This window comes from Ochotona curzoniae, unplaced genomic scaffold, assembly GCF_017591425.1.
Source record: "Ochotona curzoniae isolate NIBS_2020 unplaced genomic scaffold, NIBS_Ocur_1.0 scaffold_4505, whole genome shotgun sequence".
Lineage (NCBI taxonomy): Eukaryota > Metazoa > Chordata > Mammalia > Lagomorpha > Ochotonidae > Ochotona > Ochotona curzoniae.
Genome location: NW_024467118.1, coordinates 24,636,821 through 24,656,627, shown reverse-complemented (window position 1 = coordinate 24,656,627; position 19,807 = coordinate 24,636,821). Strand labels below are relative to the sequence as shown.

At 44.3% G+C, this 19,807-nt stretch overlaps 1 protein-coding gene across 1 annotated transcript in view; it reads left to right on the top strand.

Moving 5' to 3' along the window:
* Window positions 1-947: 947 nt before the first annotated feature.
* APBB2 (amyloid beta precursor protein binding family B member 2) overlaps window positions 948-19,807 on the top strand; it is a 142,118-nt gene continuing 123,258 nt past the window's right edge. The window contains exons 1-2 of the mRNA XM_040966332.1: window positions 948-981; window positions 1,852-1,959. Of these exons, the coding sequence (XP_040822266.1) occupies window positions 948-981; window positions 1,852-1,959 (142 nt within the window). The remainder of the gene's footprint in view (window positions 982-1,851; window positions 1,960-19,807) is intronic.

Below are 19,807 nucleotides of genomic sequence, written 5' to 3'. Positions count from 1 at the left end.
GTGTTTACCACAGGCATCTGGAAGTCCTACTCCCTGGACCCCTCAAGGCTTCCCCCCATCACCCCCGAGGGAAGTTAGAACCACCACCACCACCACCCCCAAGCTCCTACCTGGACAATTGCTTCTAAAATAAACTGGATAGCTAAGAGCAGTGATGTGTTGCTGCACTGGGAAGGTGTTGCTGACAACAGAAGTGGAAGTCAGACCAGCTAGCAGCTCCCAGGGCTGCAGTGGCCAGGTTCCTTCGGATGGTGCTCTGGCATATCCAAGGGCACTGGCTGCTTGTTGCTCTGCAATTAGCAGTTGCTTTTGTGAACATCATCAAAATAACATTTCTGTACATCTGTATGCAGACTAGCATTTAGCAAACTGTAGCCCAGTGGCCACAGTCTAGCCCCTGCCTGTTTTCGTAAGAGTTGCAGAAGGATAGTTCATGTTTTTAAATAGTTGGGGTTTATAGGGGTTGTGTGCTTGCCTACATAGGCTCTGCTTTGTCTTCTGGCCCTTAAAGCCTGAGACACCTGTGACCGTGTGCACACTGGCTTGGCTCATCCCTGCTATAAAGGGAGGCTGCAGAGTATGTCCTGCGGTCACTCCACAGGCACTTGTGAGTCCCTGACCCTTTTTTGACCTGTACCAATCCTCATTTCATTTGGTTCCACCTAACATGTTTTTCTTGAGAATTCTTTCACAATTCTAACGTGCAGGCCTTCTGAGCAGAGGAAGTGAGTGTGTCTGGAGAAGACATTTGTGTGGCAGCACCGCCTTGGGGAGTGTGTGGTGTGGCCCCATCAGGCCTGGGCCTTTGCCTAGCTTGCAGCGGACCACAAACTGCATGGTTGCATGCTGGCCAGCTGCGGCTGGGGAGTGCCTCCTCCTCACCTGATTCACTTCTTACCAAGAGCTCACCCGGAGAAAACAGTCTGCTCATCCTGAGTGCCGGGAACATGCTGACCATCGAGAGACTTGAGAAGGCTCCGGGTACTACCCAAGGCTCTGCTGGGTGTGGTCCCTGTGCTTGCTGAAACTTTGGGGAGAGTGAGTGCCTTTTCCTGGTCCACATGGCCCACTGCTGGAGCGTTCCTTCCCTGGCACCTACAGGTGGATGTCACCACGTGTTGTTTCTATTCTGATCGTGTTTGGTACTCTGGATCCCTGGTCCTGCATGTTAACTCTGTCATTTGTTTCATGTGGTTTGTTTTCCCATCCTCCTGCTTTCCTTTTTGCCTCCCAATTATCCCATCATATCTGCTTGTTGAAGCCTGTGGCTGCAGTGGCCACCCTTAGTGGTTGGAATCTTGGGCCTTGGCCACTCTGCCTCTTCCTGTGTACTGGTGGTGGTGGTGGGAAGCCAAGAGGACTTGACATCTCTGTATCAGGCCTGTGTGTGTTCAGGGCCATACTGTTCCCTAGAGGGAAGCCAGCTCAGGGAAAAAAATTGTTTTTGCCCTGGTGGTTATAATTGTGTTATTAAGCATGGTCAAAACCATTGGCCAAGGGTTGGCAGGACATCCGGGTGTGCCCTGGGTTGTTTTGGAGGGGAGGGGCTCAGATGTCGAGCTGGGGTTTTTATTTTCTTTCTTGCTGTTTGGGGATCATTGTTTTGCCTTTCAAGGCTATCTCCTTTCAGGACAGGATGCTGTTCTTTGATGGAATGTGGAACGGCATTCATCGAGCACCCAAATTAGAAGTGCCTGGCTAGGGGTGGCCTTTCTAGACTTGTCATACAGATATTTGTGTTTGTACTAAAACTGGCATCTTGTTCACTGCTGTTTGTAATCAGCCATTCCTTGACATGCCTGCTGCTTCCACTCCCACCACTGATGTCAGGACTCTTGTGTGGTTCTCTAGGTCTCTGGCCCGTAAAGCTGACCCTGTACATGGTGGCCAGATTGACCTACCAGAGGCACAGCTCTGACCCTGCTTCCTCCCTGTCTGAAGATGTTTACCGCGTCCCTGGTATTCCAGAAGGTCACCCTGACATTTGAGTGCCCTGCTTTTTCTTTTCCCCGTCCTTATTTTTTAATACTGATTACTCACGCTATTGTGGCTATTAACATTATAACCCTCCAGTCAATGTCCTATGCCAGCCCGTGTGGACTGCTCCTGCCCTTCCCTTCCGTGGAGCTGCCTGCTGAGACCCCACTGCTGCCTTCTAGGTGCATCTTACTAGGACGTGTCCCTGGCTTCTCTGCTGGAGACCATGCTGCCAGAGCTCCCCAGGGTCCCCATTGACAACGTGTTTACATCGCTCTTTGTGTTTGCATGTGAGGACCAACTTGGATGCAATTTGACACAACTCAAGTTCATTTGCTTGCCCTTTTCAGTGAGTGAGGCCAGGGTGTTGTCTGTGATGGGTGCTACGAATGGCTTATAGAGTGTTGTACTGGGCTTAGGGGTGGCACTGAAGTATTTTCTGGGGGTATTCACAGAGTTCACACAGCCCAGCATGGGGGAATGTCAGGCTCCCGAAAAGCCCCAATGGCTGCTCACCCACCAGGGCATGCTCTCTGCCTCACCTTCCCTCCCACTCCACTGGTGGTGATTTCCTGTCTTGATAGCCATAGTGAAGTGATGATGACAAGTTTCTGCAGTCACATGCACCTGCAGTTGATTCCTGGCTTTGTCTCCTTGGCACAGGTGAAAACCATCATCACTGGGCTTGGGCCTCTGCTGTGTCTTGTCTTTACCAATATATTTCACTTTGAAAATATCTTCTGATTATCTGTGGTTCACAGATGAGGAAACCCAGCTTGGAGATGACTAAGTAGCTTGATAAAGCAGAGTCACATTTTGAGCCTAGAATTACCTGTCCTCCCTCATCTGTCATAGCCGCATCTTCCCCACTTCCTCATCCCCTTGAAGGCAGGCTAGTGGCATGGCCATTGTTTGCGTGTTTCCTTATATAGGTGATCATCCTCTTCATTCTGAACAGCCTGAAAAGCTTGGCATGAAAGGATGCCAGCACCTGTCTTGTGTTTCCTCTCTTACCAGCCAATGTAATGTGAAGGTTGGGGGGACACCCTTCCTATGGAAAGAAGAAGGAAAACAGTCATGGGCCTCACAAGTCCCTAAACATACAGCTGGCAAGTGTTCAGTGGTGTTTTACAGTTTTCAATGTATGAATCTTACTCTTCTGTTGTTAAATTTATTCCTAAATTTTGTAGTACTCTGATAACTGTTATAATTGGGGTTATTTTTAACTTCCTTTTCAACTTATTCATTGCCAGCATATGGAAATAGTATTGAGTTTTGTATATTGATCTTCTATGTCTACTGAAGTGTTCATTTTGTTGAAAGATACATATGTATCTTCTGTGAAATATATATCTCACTTCCTTCACTTTTGGAGTTTCTAGAAGATTTGGTGGAAGTCACCTGCCATTCTTTCATACTGTTTTATTTTTGGTTTTTTCCAATGATTTAAATACATTTCAACGTCTTTTTATAGTTATTCTGCTTCTGCCTCTTGGGCACAGATTTTCCCATTTACATTGGCTCTCTATTATGCTGCACTGTTTTCTTGTTTGGGTTGTGCGAGTCTCTTAGTGGGAATTTGACAAGAGAGTTCTGGGTGATGGTAGTTTCTCATTTGCTTCAGTTAGTGGCCCCTGGGCGTCACAGCTTCTGGCCCTGGGCCTGATGATGCAGGGGTGTTGTATCAATGGATTCCACCCCTCCACGTGGGGGCAGTCTTGAGATCCTGATTTCTTATTGGTAACACATGACCCTTTCTCCTCTGTGAACCTGCAAAAGCTTGACTTCTAGACACACGGGTCATGTCATGTTCTAATGGCCTTTCAGGTCTCAGAGCATCAGCTTTTTCTTGCTGATTTTAACCTCCATGATCACTTCTAAACCTGGGATTTATTTCTAATGACTTTGATTTTCCCTTTGTGTTTAGAAAGTGGCTAGTTATTCCTTACTTAACGTTTTTGCCAGCAGAACCTTTCCTGTCATCTCAGCTCTTGTATCAGTGGAAGCCTTTATCAACACAGGCTGGTGGAAGAATCTCAAGGCCTTTGAGCCACTAGATCGCCATTCCTACTTTCTGAAGAATTGTCTTATTTTTCCAAATTTCCCGGATACTTGCTCATGAATGCAAACCTGCACCTGTTCCCACAAGCACTGAACTCTGATGACCTCAACGAACGATGCAGATCCTTTAAAAATGAAACTGACAGTGTCCAGAACGGAGCACGTTGATGGGTTGCAGAGTCATGAAGGAAGTCCATGGTTTATTTACCTCCAAGCTTTCTATGCTTCCTAGACCTATTTACAAATCTGTGCTAAGAAGTGGGCAAGAGCAGGGATGCAGTACTGAATATTCTATAGGAAGTGTGGTGTTAAGGGGGTACCTTGACTTATTCTTCAGGTTCTGTCCTTTATGGAAGGTCCTTAGATGTATGGGATTCTTTTTTTATTCCTCCTCCCCAAGTCTTCCTCAGAAATGTCCAAATCTGGGATAAGTTGATCTCAATCTTAGCTGCATCCTAACAATTCTGTGGCAAAGATTTCTACTATCGTCACTCAGTTACTGACAAGGAGATGCGTGGCCTAGCGATGGCTTCACAGGAAGTGCCGGAATTGACATTGGAACCCAGGCCATCTGGCTCCAGGGTCTGTGCTCTTAACCCCTGTGTGGCTACTTGAGTATGGGTGAAAGGAGTGAAAGAGGGTGATGAGAATGAGAAGTTGTAGAACAGGGAGGACGTTTCAAGGTCACAATTGGCAGTGGAGGGTCTTAGATGACTACAGATTGCTGGAGGTGAACGATACCCAGGAAGTCATGGAACCAGAATGACAAGGTTGAGGCTGAGTCCTTTCCTGCATGCTGGGTGCAGAGACTTGAGCAGGGACAAGATGACATGAGGTCTCCACTGCCGTGGCGCTTTGGTGTATTCTAAGAATGGCAATCAGCCTGTAAAAGTCCTTCCAGGAATGTAAGTCATTGTGGGTTGTGCTACCTGCCATGAAAGGCTGAGCAATGTGATGTGGGGTTCTGGGCAGGATCCACGTGGCGTGAAGTTACTGAAGACCACCTCCCTGAGGAAGTTGATGTTTGAACTGCCATCTGGAGCATGGGGTCGTGCCCAGCCTGCCAGGCCATGGGAACGGAGTGACAGGCCTAGGTGAGCATGAAGTTGGGGGAAGTGTGCCAGGCCCGAGGATCTTGTGGATTACATTGTGTGACTGGAGCACTAAGGCAAGCCATGAAGGACTGAGCAGGTAGGTGGGCATGTTGCAATGGGAGATCCAGGGTGCTAAGTGAGTGCATCTGTTGGATGAAGGAACAGGGCAGGGAACAAGAACAGAGAGAAAGCTGTGTGGGGCAGTATGCTTATTAAACCCAGTGCTTGAGTAGTGAGAAGCACAACTCCAGGGGCCTTTGGGCCCAGGAAACAGGGGCCCTGACCCCGGGGCTAACTTAGGAGGGTTCAAGCTGCAATGAGGATTTAAGGCAACCAGGCCTGTAGACGTTGGATTGCTCTGGAGTTACCCACCCTTGGGAAGCAGGCAAAGTTAGCTTGTCTCTTCCCATCTCCTGCCCTAGTTTTACTGACAGAACCTCGATGTGCTTCAGGGTGGCATAAGAATTCCACAGTAATCAATCAAGGATTGTGGTGGTCTTCAGGTCCTCATACCATTCTGAGCCTCAATTTCCCAGCATTCCTTGGAGTGAATGTGCCCCATGTGACATAGTTTTGGCCATTGAGACTCAAGAATGAGACCCACCCTCCTTAGGGAGTGGATCTCTGGGAAAGAAAATATAAGCCTGTCGATGCCATTCTTTGCTTTTCTGTTTCTTTCTGTCTTACAAGCTGATGAGATGGCTGGATATACAGCAGTCATGTCACTGTGAGGTAGCAAGCATGACCTACTAGGGATGGCCACCTTGTCATTGTTGTTCCTGAGCCAACACCAGCATCTCTGAGCCTTCTGGCACCTTCCTAACATAGCCATTCTCTGCTGGGATCACCTTGGGATGGAGCACAGTGTTACATGAAGCCCTTGTGAAGGAAGAGAGGTTACGAGTCTTTCCCCAGAGGCTGTGATAGCCTCAAAAATGCCCTTGATATTGAGTATGACCTTTCATCCATGCAAAAACAGGTGCTGAAAAACAAGTTCTGACTTGTATTAGAAGTTGTTTACCGGGCCCGGCGCGGTGGCGCAAGTGGTTAAGGTCCTCGCCTTGCACGCCCGGGATCCCATATGGGCGCCGCTTCTATCCCGGCAGCTCCGCTTCCCTTCCAGCTCCCTGCCTGTGGCCCGGGAAAGCAGTCGAGGATGGCCCAAAGCTTTGGGACCCTGCACCCGCGTGGGAGACCCGGAAGAGGCTCCTGGCTTCGGATTGGCATAGTATCGGCCCGTTGCACTCACTTGGGGAGTGAATCATCGGACAGAAGATCTTCCTCTCTGTCTCTCCTCTCTGTATATCCGCCTTTCAAATAATAAAAAAATAAATCTTAAAAAAAAAAAGAAGTTGTTTACCATCAAAAGGGATGGTTCGTGGACTTACAAATTTTCAAAATAAGTAAATGTGTCTGTGTGAAGTTGCAGTGGCAAGTGCCAGCATTATTCTCTTCCTCATCGCCTTTTTTATGATCCTCATAGTTGATTGTCAGTACACTGCATTGTGTTATTTATGGCTTCGTGGGAAACCACCAGGACTAGGGTAATAGCGTAAACAGGCTGATTTCTTGAAAATGCAAAGCTCCAGGAGACTTTATAAGATCTCAGGCTAATGGTATTATTACATTTTCTGCCTCTTTTTGAATTCCTCATGGCTAAGTTCCAAGCTGGTGATTTTAAGAAATGCAAGGACTGATGCTATATATACATTTATGGCAGGGGATAGGAGACCACATATCCTGGAATTCCAGTCGCTGAGCTGAGGGAAGAAGGGGGAGGACAGAACAATGTGGATTTTCTTTTTTCTGTCTTGAGCTTTGGGATCATATTTTTATGGGGATTGTTTTGCAGGTGGAGGGTAGGAAAGAATCTATGATATGTACCATGGGGATAATAGAAGATGTGAAATAAAAGTTGTAGCCTGTTAGGAAAAAGGACTGTAACGGATCAGGTCATTAAATCGTAAAGGGGTTTGGGACATCATTTGGTAGACATCCCCAATTTTCTTGATAGCCTCAGAACCTGAGGCCTCAAACAATTACAGGGATTTAAAGAACAAAATGACCCTCTCCCGTTTTAGTGGACGGTTTGTTCCAAAACTCCCTAAAACATCGTAACCTCCAAGAACTTCCCAAGAAGGTTTTTTCACAAGTCGTCTGGGCTGACAGCCAGACTTTCCACCCAGAAAATGGTCGTTGGTCAGGAAAGAGAAAGGATCCACGTCTGCTGCTGTCCCTGTGGAGTCAGATGGCAGAGGAGTGAATGGTTATATCCAGTTAGAGTGCAAGCAAGTCAGGCCAAATCCAACTGAGATGTAGAGGGTCTTGGAAGCCTATTGGTAGGACAATGTCTTCAGTTTGTTGTTGTTGTTATCATTGTTTTTTGGTGCTTTTAATATTGATGGTCTTTGACAAAAATAGTTAATACTAGTGTGCACTCACTGTGTAGTTCTAGACATTCACCTATTCATCTCCACACACCTGTGGCATGGAAAATCTCAATTCCATCTTATAGATGAACAAACTGAGGTCAAGTGACTTACTCAAAGAGGCACTCACAGTGAATGGTAGACGTGGGATTCAAACCCAAATGGTCTTGCCTGAAGTCCCAGCTTGCAGTGGTGTGAAGAGTACATGCATTTGCTGGTGGTGATCAAGGGGTTCGGGTTTCTTAGGACAATGAATCTGCAGGAGTGTGCAGGTGCACCAGTGACATGGCCCAGGGCCATGGAGAAATGGTGTACACATCTCCATGAGAGGTCATAAAGGTCTGGCCTGGGTGGCAACACTGGAAATGAAGGAAGAATTCCCAGTTAGTGGCTTTGGAGGACTGATTAGCACTGCCCTTGGCCGACTGGTCATGGAGGTGGCTGGAGAGGGACAGGGTCTAGGTGCCTGGGATGCTGCTTGGGTGTCCACTTAACTGTGCAGGGGGAGCTGAGGGCTCTGTCCTGGTTCCTCACTAGGTGTCAGCCAGTGTGGGGGCTTTCACCCAGGAATCCGGGAAACATCTGGAAAAGAGATGCATGGACATGCGTCCTAAAACGCTCTGTGAGTTCTTGGACCTTCCCATGCAATCTGTGTTAGGTGGCATCAGAGGACTTGTGATGGAGGTCTTGGGGTCTGCAACGGTTCCTCCCCTACCCATTGTGCGAGACCTGGAAGGAGCAGGAGGAGTACTGAGTGTGCCCCCTTTGTTCTAGCTTGCATGGCTGTGGCAGTGGCTGTGGTCTTTGACTTTCTGCTAAAGAGGAAGGCTCAATAATGGCTGGAGACTCAGTACATTGCTGTATCTCTGGGAGATGCATCTTGTGCAGAGAGCAACACCATGTTCCCCCAGCTAGTGCAGCTGGTGCAGTCGATGAGTAAAAGCCAGTGGCTCCGGCAGCCCAGGCCAGTCAGGTGTGTCTTCTGTGCTGGATGCAGACCCTGGCTAAAGGGCTAAAGGGCTGAGAAGGTGTGGCAGCAGGTGGCTCCAGGCTGCACAGTTGTTACCTTTGTTGGAAAAAAAACATGAACTAGACAAGACAATGGATTTTGCAGCTGAGCTCATGTTTTGTTAGTGTCTGTAGTTTGGGACATTAGCTTCTCTCTCTTGCTATTCCCTTCTCCCTCCCTTACCTTTTTACATTTTATTGTCTTTGCTGATTGTGCCAAGTTAGTATATGTGACAGTCCCTATTTTAACTTTAATGACTTTCAAACTTCATTTCCCAGGAAGTGATAGCACCAGCCAGTCATGGAAACCTGGACTGTCAATCATTGCTCAAATAAATAAATACATAAAAAATGGCGGGGGGCAGACAAAAGAACGCATGCATTCTGCTTCAGAGGACATCATTTTCCTTGGTCAATTTAACAAGATTGTTCCTTGTTCTTTAGTTTCCTTTAATTATCCTGTTTAAAGAAAAAGACTGAGCCGAGCATCTGCTCTCTGAGGCCACTTGCCTCTTATTTGTTTTCTCTGATAGAAGAAAGGCCCAGTGAAGCACATTAAGGCCTCATCTCATTCTGCTTTGGGAACGATCTGTTTGGTGTTTTTGAGTTGCTGCCATCCGCATTTCTCGGTTGTGTGTTTGGGATGCTGGAGAGTGTAGATTTTATGAAAAGATACTGTCTTTGTTCCGTGAATTACAGCTCTGTGAGCCACGTGCCACATAGTGCCAAGCTGTCACAGCAGGGCTTTTTGCTTTTTTAATCCCTTCCTCATACCACAAGAAGTCCCATTAAAACATTTTCTAGGCTCTGGAGTAAAACTGTCAAATATAGCCTACAAAGCAGATGGGGGCTACCGTCTTCCCCTCCACCAGCTCTAGACCTAGGCCCCCTCACTGGAACTCAGTGCTCTCACCTACCCAAGAGCTTTGGTTTATACAGAGAAGATGCATGTGGGGAGTGGCCAATAAGCTTTCCTTTAACATTCTTTCAGCAATTGCTTACTGAATATCTTCCACATTCTAGGGACAGGGACTTGATGATCAGATGACACAAATCCAGTCGCTATTCTCATGCGGAAGGATTGGGAGACCTTAAATAATTTTACAAATGATATATGTGAAGTTTTATACCAGTGTAGAACACTAACAATATCATATCCCATACAAACTGCATTTAAAAAAAGAATAAAAAACAGAGTGATGTCCCTAGAGACGATGAAAACATGCCTCAAACACATGCTTTTTAAAAAGAAATAAGATTTTTTTTTAAGATTTATTTATTTTTGTGGAAAGGCAGATTTACAGAGAGAAGGAGAGACAGAGAGAAACAGCTTTCATCCGCTGGTCTACTCTCTTTATGGCCACAACACCCAGAGCTGAGCTGATCCGAAGCCAGGAGCCCGGAGCCCAGAGCTTCTTCCAGGTCTCCCACGCAGGTGCAGGTCCCAAGGCTTTGAGCCATCCTCTACTGCTTTCCCAGGCCACAGTCAGGGAGCTGGATGGGAAGTGGAATAGTCGGGACACAAATTAGCACCCATGTGGGATACTGACACCTGCAGGCTGAGGGTTAGCCAATTGAGCTATTGTGCCATCCCTAAGAAATAAAAGAATCTAAACATAATGCTGTTGCAGAAAAGATAAGTGAGGTTGTTATAAAATTATATAAGATGTACTAGAAAAGTAGAAATCTGAATTAGAAAAACTCAAGAATTGGGTTATAGAACTTGAGGAGAATTAGAAAATTTTTTAAAAATAAGTTCTCAGAAGAAATATAATAGCACATATATTTCTCTAACAGAAATAGATGGTGAAAAGGAAGGAAGAAAACAGTAGTTGAGAGGAAAATTGGCAAATGATGAAGAAACACAAAGCAGAGCTTACACACAGATAACTGGGGCAGAAAACAACGTGAAGGAAATGGTACGAGTACTGGAGTTCAAGAAACTTCCCTGAAAAAAAGATTTGCGATTATATTTTGAAAGAAAATCACATAACTTAAAATATTGACTTAGAATAATCCATGCCAAGATACTCTATTAAAACTGTTAGATTGAGGGGGAAAAAAAAAAAGAAAAAAAAAATCCTTTGGACATCTAAGCAAAATAAAAAAAAAAAAAAGGAAAGCAGCAATAAATAATTTGATTACTCTATACCTCTCACAAAAATTCTAATGCAAAAAGAAAATGGAATGCATCAGTCAGGTATTCAAAGAAAGAAAATGTGAGCCAAGATTCTTTATATCCAGTGTAACTGACCTTCAGACGTAAAGAACACACACTTACAATATGAAGGAAGTCAGTAGAGGAAAGATGGTTCTAAGGAATTTTTTCCTAAGAAATGTCCCAGAAAATGAGCATCAACACAGAACCAAAATAAATGGGGAAATATAAGCTGAACCTAGGACACTGCAAGTTAACAAAGAGCAAGGAAACCATCAAAGATTATTAGGGCACAGCAAAAGGACCCAGAAGTCAACTTGAAGAGGCTCTCACTGGCCAACAAATAGGAACAGCAAAAATACTTAAATACTTAAATTGTCAGAGCAAAGTGTTTTTTGTTACCTTCTGAGGTAACCAGAACACCAGTGTGTTATCTTAGATTTAGAATGAAATCCAAGTACTTTTCCTGCTTGTCTTACATGAACTGTGCCACTAAGTGACCAAGCAGTAAAACCAGGGAAGCATCTCCTAGCATTCGTCCACCGGTGGATGAGTGCAAAGGAAATTGGAACCAGTAGAATATCAGCATTGTTCTGCCTCTGTGGGCTGCTATTAGATTAAAGACAAGTGCATACTAGACAGTGTACACCTCTTGAGGCAGCGTCCTACGTCAAGCCGGCTGGATCTTAGTGCAGCTCTCTGAATCCAGCTGTCTCGTGTGGGAAATTCAGAGGCTTCAGGAAGTGTTAAACACAGCCCGGCAAAACCCATCCAGTGCAAGTGGATTCACTCTGAAGACACAGCCACTTTCATGAACAAATTGTTGGGGAAAAAGAAAGGATGAGAGAGCACATAGAGTGATTTCAAAAACCTATCAAAGGCTGACAAGTAGACAACTCTGAATGCTAATGGGGAATAGAATCATAAGGAAATATGAAGACGTGATTACTGGCAATTGCATAGTTTGTTTACTTTTGGAGGAAGGTAAGAAGTACGTTGGAGTGATTTCCGGGGTAGCTAGGACAGTGTGATGTTTGATCGGGTGATGGTTGTGCATGTTTTCTTTATAGCAAGGGGCTGTGTGCTTTGTTTGGGTTTTCTTAATCTGCAGGTATTTCTTAACCTTAAAAGGCTCTTAAACCATTTTTTAAACTAACACTGTATGTACTGCTTGTCTCTCATCTTCTTGATTTCATTATCAGTCAGAAAAATGTCAGTCATTGTATAAGGAATGCCTGTGTGTGTCCATCCTCAGCATGCAGTCTCTGTGAAGAGCTGGCTTTTCAATTGAGGACTAACTAGTTGAGATCTTCATGTAAGTCATTAGAAAGCACCCTCACTTGGAAGGGATGCACCACTGGGTGCATGTGATTATTGAATCAGTTTCCTATTGACAGGCATTTAACTTATTTCTGATTTTTTTTTCTTTTTTTTTTTGCTGGTAGAAATACCACTGCTTATGTCCTTAAATTTGCTCTGCCACAGTCCATTCAGATGTGCGAAGTTCCAGGGCTGATGTGCTGGGATGAGCCTTTAGCAAAGGAGGCTGAAAGTTCAGTATATATTGATCAGGGCAGGCTGTGTTAACGCAAGGAGGGCATCAGTCTCTCAGGCCGGTGTAGGGATGTCTTCCCAGCAGGAGCCCCAGTCTTGTCCTTATCAGAGAGCTAGAAACAGGCCCATAATTTCTGAGCCGCTGAGTTGGCCATATTTGCTAGCATCCCATTGACCAAACCAGGCCACATAGCTGATCCCAGAGCAAGTGGGAATGGCCTGCAGAGTTCCAGAGCAGAGGGCAGGATACACAGAAGACCTGGGGAGGCTGTTAACACACTCAGTCCTTCAGTGCTGTCCAGCAGCAGCCTTTATTACTGTTTCAGCTTACTATTTGAGGTCAAGATGGAGTGTGTCTGTGTGTATGTGTGTGTGTGTGAGAGAGAGAGAGAGAGAAAGAGGGAGAAAGAGAGAGAGAGAGAGAGAGAGAGAGAGAGAGAGAGAGAGAGAGAGAGAACACGGACTGTCATCTGCTAGTTCAATTCAAAGTGCCCACAATGGCCAGGACTGGGCCAACACCACAGCCAGGAGCCAGGAACTCACTGCAGGTCTGACTACACAGATTGCAGGAAGCTCACTGCTGGAGCATCACCACTGCTTCCCAGGGTCTGCACAGCAGGAAGTCAGGCTCCAGGGCTGGCTGTAAGACCAGATACTCCCATAAAGAACTAGGGAGTCTTCCCTGCTAAGTAGCCTCCCCATAGCAGCATGCTTAAAAACCTTCAACATTGCTGTTACCTCCAAATTGCAAATAATCTGGCCCTTGAAATATTTAAAGTGAGATTCAAGTGTATTTGTGGAGGAGGACAAAACTTTAACTTTATTTTTAAGAATACTCTGGCTTAAGTTATAAAGGTAACTTAAATGGAAAGCTCTGCATTTAATGTTCTGTTGAAGCATTTCTTTTCTGTTTCGTTCCAATTTTAGTATATGTGCTGCCAAAGCAAGCACGGAAATATTTCTTTTCCATTGTAGGTGCTCTGGGAAACATTTCCAAAACTAGGTTCTTCCTAGTCTGTATATATTTTTCTAAGTGAGAAGTTTGAGATGAGAAAGATGAACAAGTGAAGAGGGTTCCCATCCTAGTACTCAGTAGTAGTTCCTTCTCAGATGGACCACCCCCCCCCCCACAACAGCCAGTATGGGACCAGACTGAAGCCAGTAGCCAGGAACTCAGTCTGGGTCTCCCAAGGCATTCCAGCCACTTATCTGTTATGTGTTACCGCTCAACATGCACGATAGCAGGAAGCTGGAATTGGGAGTGGAGCCGGAATTCAAACCCAGGGACTCTGACACACAATGTAGACATGCCAAGCAGCCACACATCTGCCCCCATAATCTGTTATTGGAACATTGAGTAGAGTAAGAAAAAGAGCAAGAATCACAGAGCAATGCCCTTATGTGTATTTTTTTTTCTCAAAATGCAAAGATTACAAGTGTTTGTGTCTAATGTAAACTATGTAAGTGGTCAATTTAGGATCTCCCAAAACACTGATTGTTAGCAGCAAATATACAGTGTCCAGGTGCACAGATAACAAGAGATTTACATTACCAAAACTTTCTAAAAAATAATCAAATTTCTTCCCATAGAATGTAATATAGGCTTCTCAGCATTGATTAACTGAGGCCAATTGGATCAATTTCAAGAGCAGGAGTTTCAGTGAACCTGGTATACTGGCCTCCAGTGTGATCTTGAACAGGACACTTGACCCTTTGTACCTCAGTTTTTCCACCTGTATATTAACACAGTAACAATAAACTCTGATGGGACTGTTAGGCGTGACGGGGGAGGTATCCTTATATGCCCAGCACAGTGCTTGGCACAGAATATGCCCAGTGAATATTGCATAGTGTTGATTCTGGAAGGAATGCTCTGTGTCACAGATCTCAAAATAGAGGTCACATTCTTCAGGGAGGATCTTTAAAATCTTACTGTAAGATGGGTCTAATGTGGGAACGTTGCATCTATTTTAACATTAGCCATCCACTAGCGTGACCTAGATTTTTGAGAACGAGTGCACACTGTTTTTCTTGATGACCTCTTCCTGTGCTTGGCAGGTTCCAATGATTTCAGTCATGGTAGAAGAAAGTTTCCATTAGAATCGGAGTTCTTGAGACTGGTATGATGGCAGGGCAGGCCCATCCTCTACCTGCAACACCAGCATCCCATACTGGTGCCGTTTTGATAACCCAGATGCTTTGTTTCCAATTCAGCTCCTTGCTTTTGGTACATAGCTTCAGACTGGCCCAGTCTTGGTCTTTTTGGGTATTTGGGGTGTCAGCCAGCAGGTGAAAAACCTCTGTGTCTTTTCATCTCTCTGTAATTTTTTCAAGTAAAATAGATCTTGAAGTAGAATTACAGTTTTAGGCTGCATCCTTGGACTAGGCCTACTAATTATCAACATTTGTAGAAGTTATCAGGGTAGGCCAGAGAAAAGACAGGAGATGTGGGACCACCAAATTTTGTTGGGTGCTCATGCTGACTATTTCAAGATCTCCAAGATACTATGCTTCTCTTAAGATTCAGCCTGACAAAAGAAGTCACCTGTGTAAGAAAAAAAAAAAAAAAAGCAAGAGTAATAGCAATGATCATGATGTGAATAGTTAACATGTGTTAGTCGCTAAGCAGAGCAGAAGGCAACTTGGGATGGCTCATTTGCTCCTATGCCAGGTGTCATGTTGATGACAACCTCTGCCTGCGGAAGAAGCAGATCGGCAATGGCAACGTGGGAACTCCAGGCTGCAGTTGAAGTTGTAACTTCCAAAGCTGATGGTTCGACTTTGGGGTACCATTCAGGGAGTTGGGAGGGGGTATGAGGTCCCCCATGTGTGTGTTTTTAGGAGGCGAGCAGGACTGATGAATGTCTTGTAATACAGAGGACTACCCTGAATGAAGAGAATAGCTTACTAAGCAAAACTTTCAAATACCTCACCAGTTGGAGGCATAAAATGTTTGTGGTTACAATGAATGTTGTATATTCCAGAAGCAAATGTTCTTTCTGATTCAAAAATGAGTATGTTTTATGTGCTTGGGGATTTTCTATGAGCTATTTAGCACTTTGAAACTGGTCTCATGACAGTGGGATATATCATGGTGGTCAGAATAGCATGTGTGCTTCGGTCTGCATTGCAGCTGTTGGATTAAAAGTGATTCTGCACACGGACCGGCATCTGATGCCCATTCACTATGACTTCGTGTTCTCATGCCCAAGAATTTAAATATATTTCTTGTTTTATTTCTCTCCTTCTGGAAATTGTGTGTGTAGGTAAGTTATGTCACCATGAATCTCACTTCAAGGTAGTGGGGCTGTTTTCAGCCATTAGCTATAGAAAGATGGTGCTGGCTCTGGTAAACTTGGAGTAGATGTGACTTCCCAGAGAAGCAGCTCCGTGGAAGGAGCAGAGGGTGAAGAAATGAGAGGCCCCTGAGTCCCATAGGTCTTAGATTAGTAGTGATAGAAAAGACTCAATTCCAGAAGTTTCAGGACAAGAATGTGATTGTAATCTCTCTTTGATCCTACTGGGCATGTGTTAATCCCGAATGGGCTTGTCACAAGGCACACCAGCTGTGAACTTTGATCAGAGGAACTCTTGAACACACTACTGGAAGGGAAGCTGTAGTTGCTAGACCATGTCACTTGAGTAGTTCTATGCTTTGTTTTCAAATCACAGCTGTATACTTAATGCTGAACTTGCAGTGGCATACCTCCTGGTATCTTTTAACTTAGAGCAAGGGCACATGTTCTGAATGCTGGCAGAAGTTCTACCATTACAGCCAAGGTAGCATTTCCCCAGTTTTGGCTTTCATAGGAAAGTGGGGCAATCTTTTTAAAGTTTTGGAATCTCTATGTGTTCCCAGTAGAAATGTATGCTTCTTCAGTAATGGAAGCCACTTGTGTAATGTGAAGTTTTCAAGGACCAAGTTAAAGAATAAATAAAAAAACAAGATGAGGGAGGGTAGATGTTTTGGTGCAATAGGTAAAGCCACCAGATGCCCACAGCCCAAACCAGAGAGGCGGCAGTGATGGCTTGAATGTGGCAGCCCCTGCCAATCAAGGGGGAGACCTTGAACAAGTTCCTGGCTCCTACCTTTGACGTGGCCCAAATACTTGAAGGTTTTCTAATATGAGCCGAGTATTTTTATAAATTTCTTTTGAAATTAATTGTAGTTAAGTAAAATGAAAAATTAAGTTCCTTAGATTCTGTAGACACCTCTTACGTGTTCCATGGCTCCATGTTGCTACTAATGGCCGCAGCACCGTATATGGTTATTTTCTAAGGTTTATTTATCCATCTGAAAAAGTTACAGGGAGAGAGAGATTTGATTGCTTTTCTAGCTGCTGGTTCACTTCCCAGTGGCTGCCAAGGCCGGGTCAGGAGCTTCTTCCTGGTCTCGCAAAGGCGTAGCTAAGGCGCATACTCTTGGGCTGTTCTCTGCTGTTCTTCTCAGGCCATTCGGAGGAAGCTGGATCAGAAATGGAGAGCTGGAACTTAAACCAGTGCCGATATGGGATGCTGGCATTGCAGATGGCTTTTGCCCAATATAACAAAATGTCAGCTGTAGGTTAGTCTTAAAATCATAACTTTATGTGATGTGATCTCATTTCCTAAGTGCTACTTCTACATTTTCTCTGGTTATTGTTTTTGTAGAACTGGTCTGGGCCACCATGTTATCAAGAAATAGGTCTGCATTTTTTTATATCCGCCCCGGAGCCAGGAAATGACTTAAATGTGGGAGATATCTAATGAATGTTTATCTACCTAAGTAGCATTTAGTCCTCAGCTGATAACTTGGAGTTCCTTTTCTTAGGGAAGCATTTCCTGACCCTTTGGCCTGACCTCCGTGCATTTTCCTAGGGCAGTTAAGATTTTGTGGCCTAGATGATGTAAGTGGATACCCTGATTTGAGTCATTTTATGATTTAAATCCACCTCCTAAGTAGTAAGTTCCGTGAAAGGAAGCCATGGGTTTGGCTCACTCAGATCTCTGCTAGCATAATACAAGGCCTATGGTAGGACGGCAGGTAAGTATCGGTCAGAGAATAGCAAAGGGCAATATAATATGGAGGGATTAGCAAAACGCCTGGTGCTTAACTCTGTAGAAGTTGCAGTTGGGTCCTGGTCAGGAAAGCAGGGATGTTTCATCTTAAGGATTTGATATATGCTAAAATATATGCAGATTCTTATTCAAGCCTTTTCAAAATACTCATGTAAATATGCCTCTTCTTGGCTTTCTTGGTATTCATTTTCTTGAAATGTCTATCACCTCGTGTCTGGCTCTGCATATAATTTAAGGTGCACTGAGGACAATAAAATCAGAAAAACAGAATTAGGAAAGATCTTGCAGGAGCTAAGCCTCAGCTAGGTGTAGCACACAGAGAGGTGCTTAGAGGCAACTGGCTGGACTGCTTCTGGGCAGTTTAAAATGAGTCCACCCCCTTTAATTATACCAGAGTAATGAGCCTTGCCCACAAATGTGAAAATATAATTAAAAATGTATGGTGGGCCAGCAGATCTGGTTGTCCGGTCATTATCTGAATCATAAAGTCAGAGGTGATGTCTGTTACAGGTAACTAGTTTGGAAGAGTTAAATTAGAATTTAGTCCTTTCAAATACAGTTTGTCAATATGAGTGATGCTTTTGAGAACCTCCAGCAGTTGGCTTTCTGTTTGAGCCTTTTGTGGGAGCGTCACATCATTACACAAGGACATAGCTCATGGTGCAGCCTGGTGAACTCCCACATCAGATCAAGCAGCAATACGTTGCACTTGCCACAACCCAGAACTTGACTCTCTTGCTATTCCCCCCTCCACCCCCTGCCCCTGAAACCACCCTTCTGAAATGGGTAGTTCTTCCTGTTTTGATGCTTTATAGAAACGGAATCGTGCAGTATCTGCATTTCACCTCACATAATAGATCATCATTCTAAATGACATTCCTGATAGCAAATTCATAGAAAATAAGGTCTGTTTTCATTTTCCTTTATGTTTCCAAGTTGGTAAGCTGGCAGTTCGCCACTAATTCTAGGGCTTTATTAATCCTTTCAGAAATGTGCTCTGGGGGTGAGAGTGTGTGGGTGCGCCTGTATGCGTGCCCTGTGGATATATATGCACATGCTTTCAAAATGCTTCCTCAAATTAGATCAGGCTGTGCTCTGCGCATCACTCACCTCTCCATGATGTGCCCGAAAGGCCTTTTCCTTGTCTTCCTCATGCAAATGAGCTTTGTTTCCTAACGTGGCCCCCATGCACCATTGTACAGCGGCACGATACATTAATGACCTGGCTCTCTACTGGCAGTCACTTGGGGCCTTTTGGACTTAGCACCCGAGTCTATGAGTTTCTCTGTTAATTCTTAGAAGCACAAGTACTGAGCAGGGGCACCAAGCATTTTTAATTTGCCCAGTTTATGAGCAGCCCTCCATGGAGTCTTGCCTCAATTTTACTCCTACCAGTAAGATTTGAAAAGTATCCTTATCCAGTGTCCTCACCTTCACTGGGGTGTTACGCAGGTTGGCAGTATGATGGAGTTAGCCAGTCAGGTTTTATAATTTAGATTTGCATTTTCCTTGGTTTGGGGTAGGGTTTTTTTTTTTTTTTCTATCTTCAATGGACTTTGTGTTTCCTTTGGGATTTGTTCCTGTCTTTTGCTTTTCCTACATTCTGAATCATATTTTTCTTCATGATTCCAAGGAACTCTCTGTATAAATAGAAATAGCCCTTTTCTGTCATTTGGGGTATAATTTTTTTTCTTTGGCTTTTTTTCCTGCCTTTTCCATGTTTACAGCTCCTCTTCCCTTCAAGCCAACAATTACAAATCTTACCTGGCAAAATGTACCAGTTTTGGTTTTGTTTTTGTTTTTCATTTGTGACTCCTGAATCATCTCTGTACTTACTGAGGAAAAAAGCACTGGAAAGCTAAGAAATGCAGATAACTTAGTCCTGGCATAGAAAACTACCCCATGTAAGTGTTTGGGAGAAATGTGGTTAAGGAGAGATTTGCATTTTACTCAAATGTTACGACCAACTATAAATAAACAAAGATTTGGAAATACTCTGCCAAAATCTGTGTAACTGTTTTAGCAGCTCTTGGAAGAATTGCCAGTGCTCTGCGTTTTGCCTTTTATGCTTTGCTGTTTGGGGTTTTAATTTCTGAAACGATCCCTTTCTTTTAGATTTCCCATTATAATCCATTTCCTGCACCACTGCTGACGGCCGGCGATCCGTGTCAGAAGCCCTTCCAGGTCAGACACATTTTCCCATATTTCAATGCAGCCAAGCAGTTGAATGTTAAAACTTTAACAAAATGTATGACAGATAACTGGTATGGTAGTAAGCTTGCAACTTGCTAAATTAACATGGTTTAGATTTTCATTGTTCTTCGCTAATGTTGTAGAAAAATGAGTCTTTAAGGTAGAAGAAGCAATTGAACCAACCTGTCTATGATATGTATAATAATTACACAACCTCTTATATCATTATGTTAAAAAAAAATGTCTAAGTAGACCGCTGCAGGAAATTAAAGCTG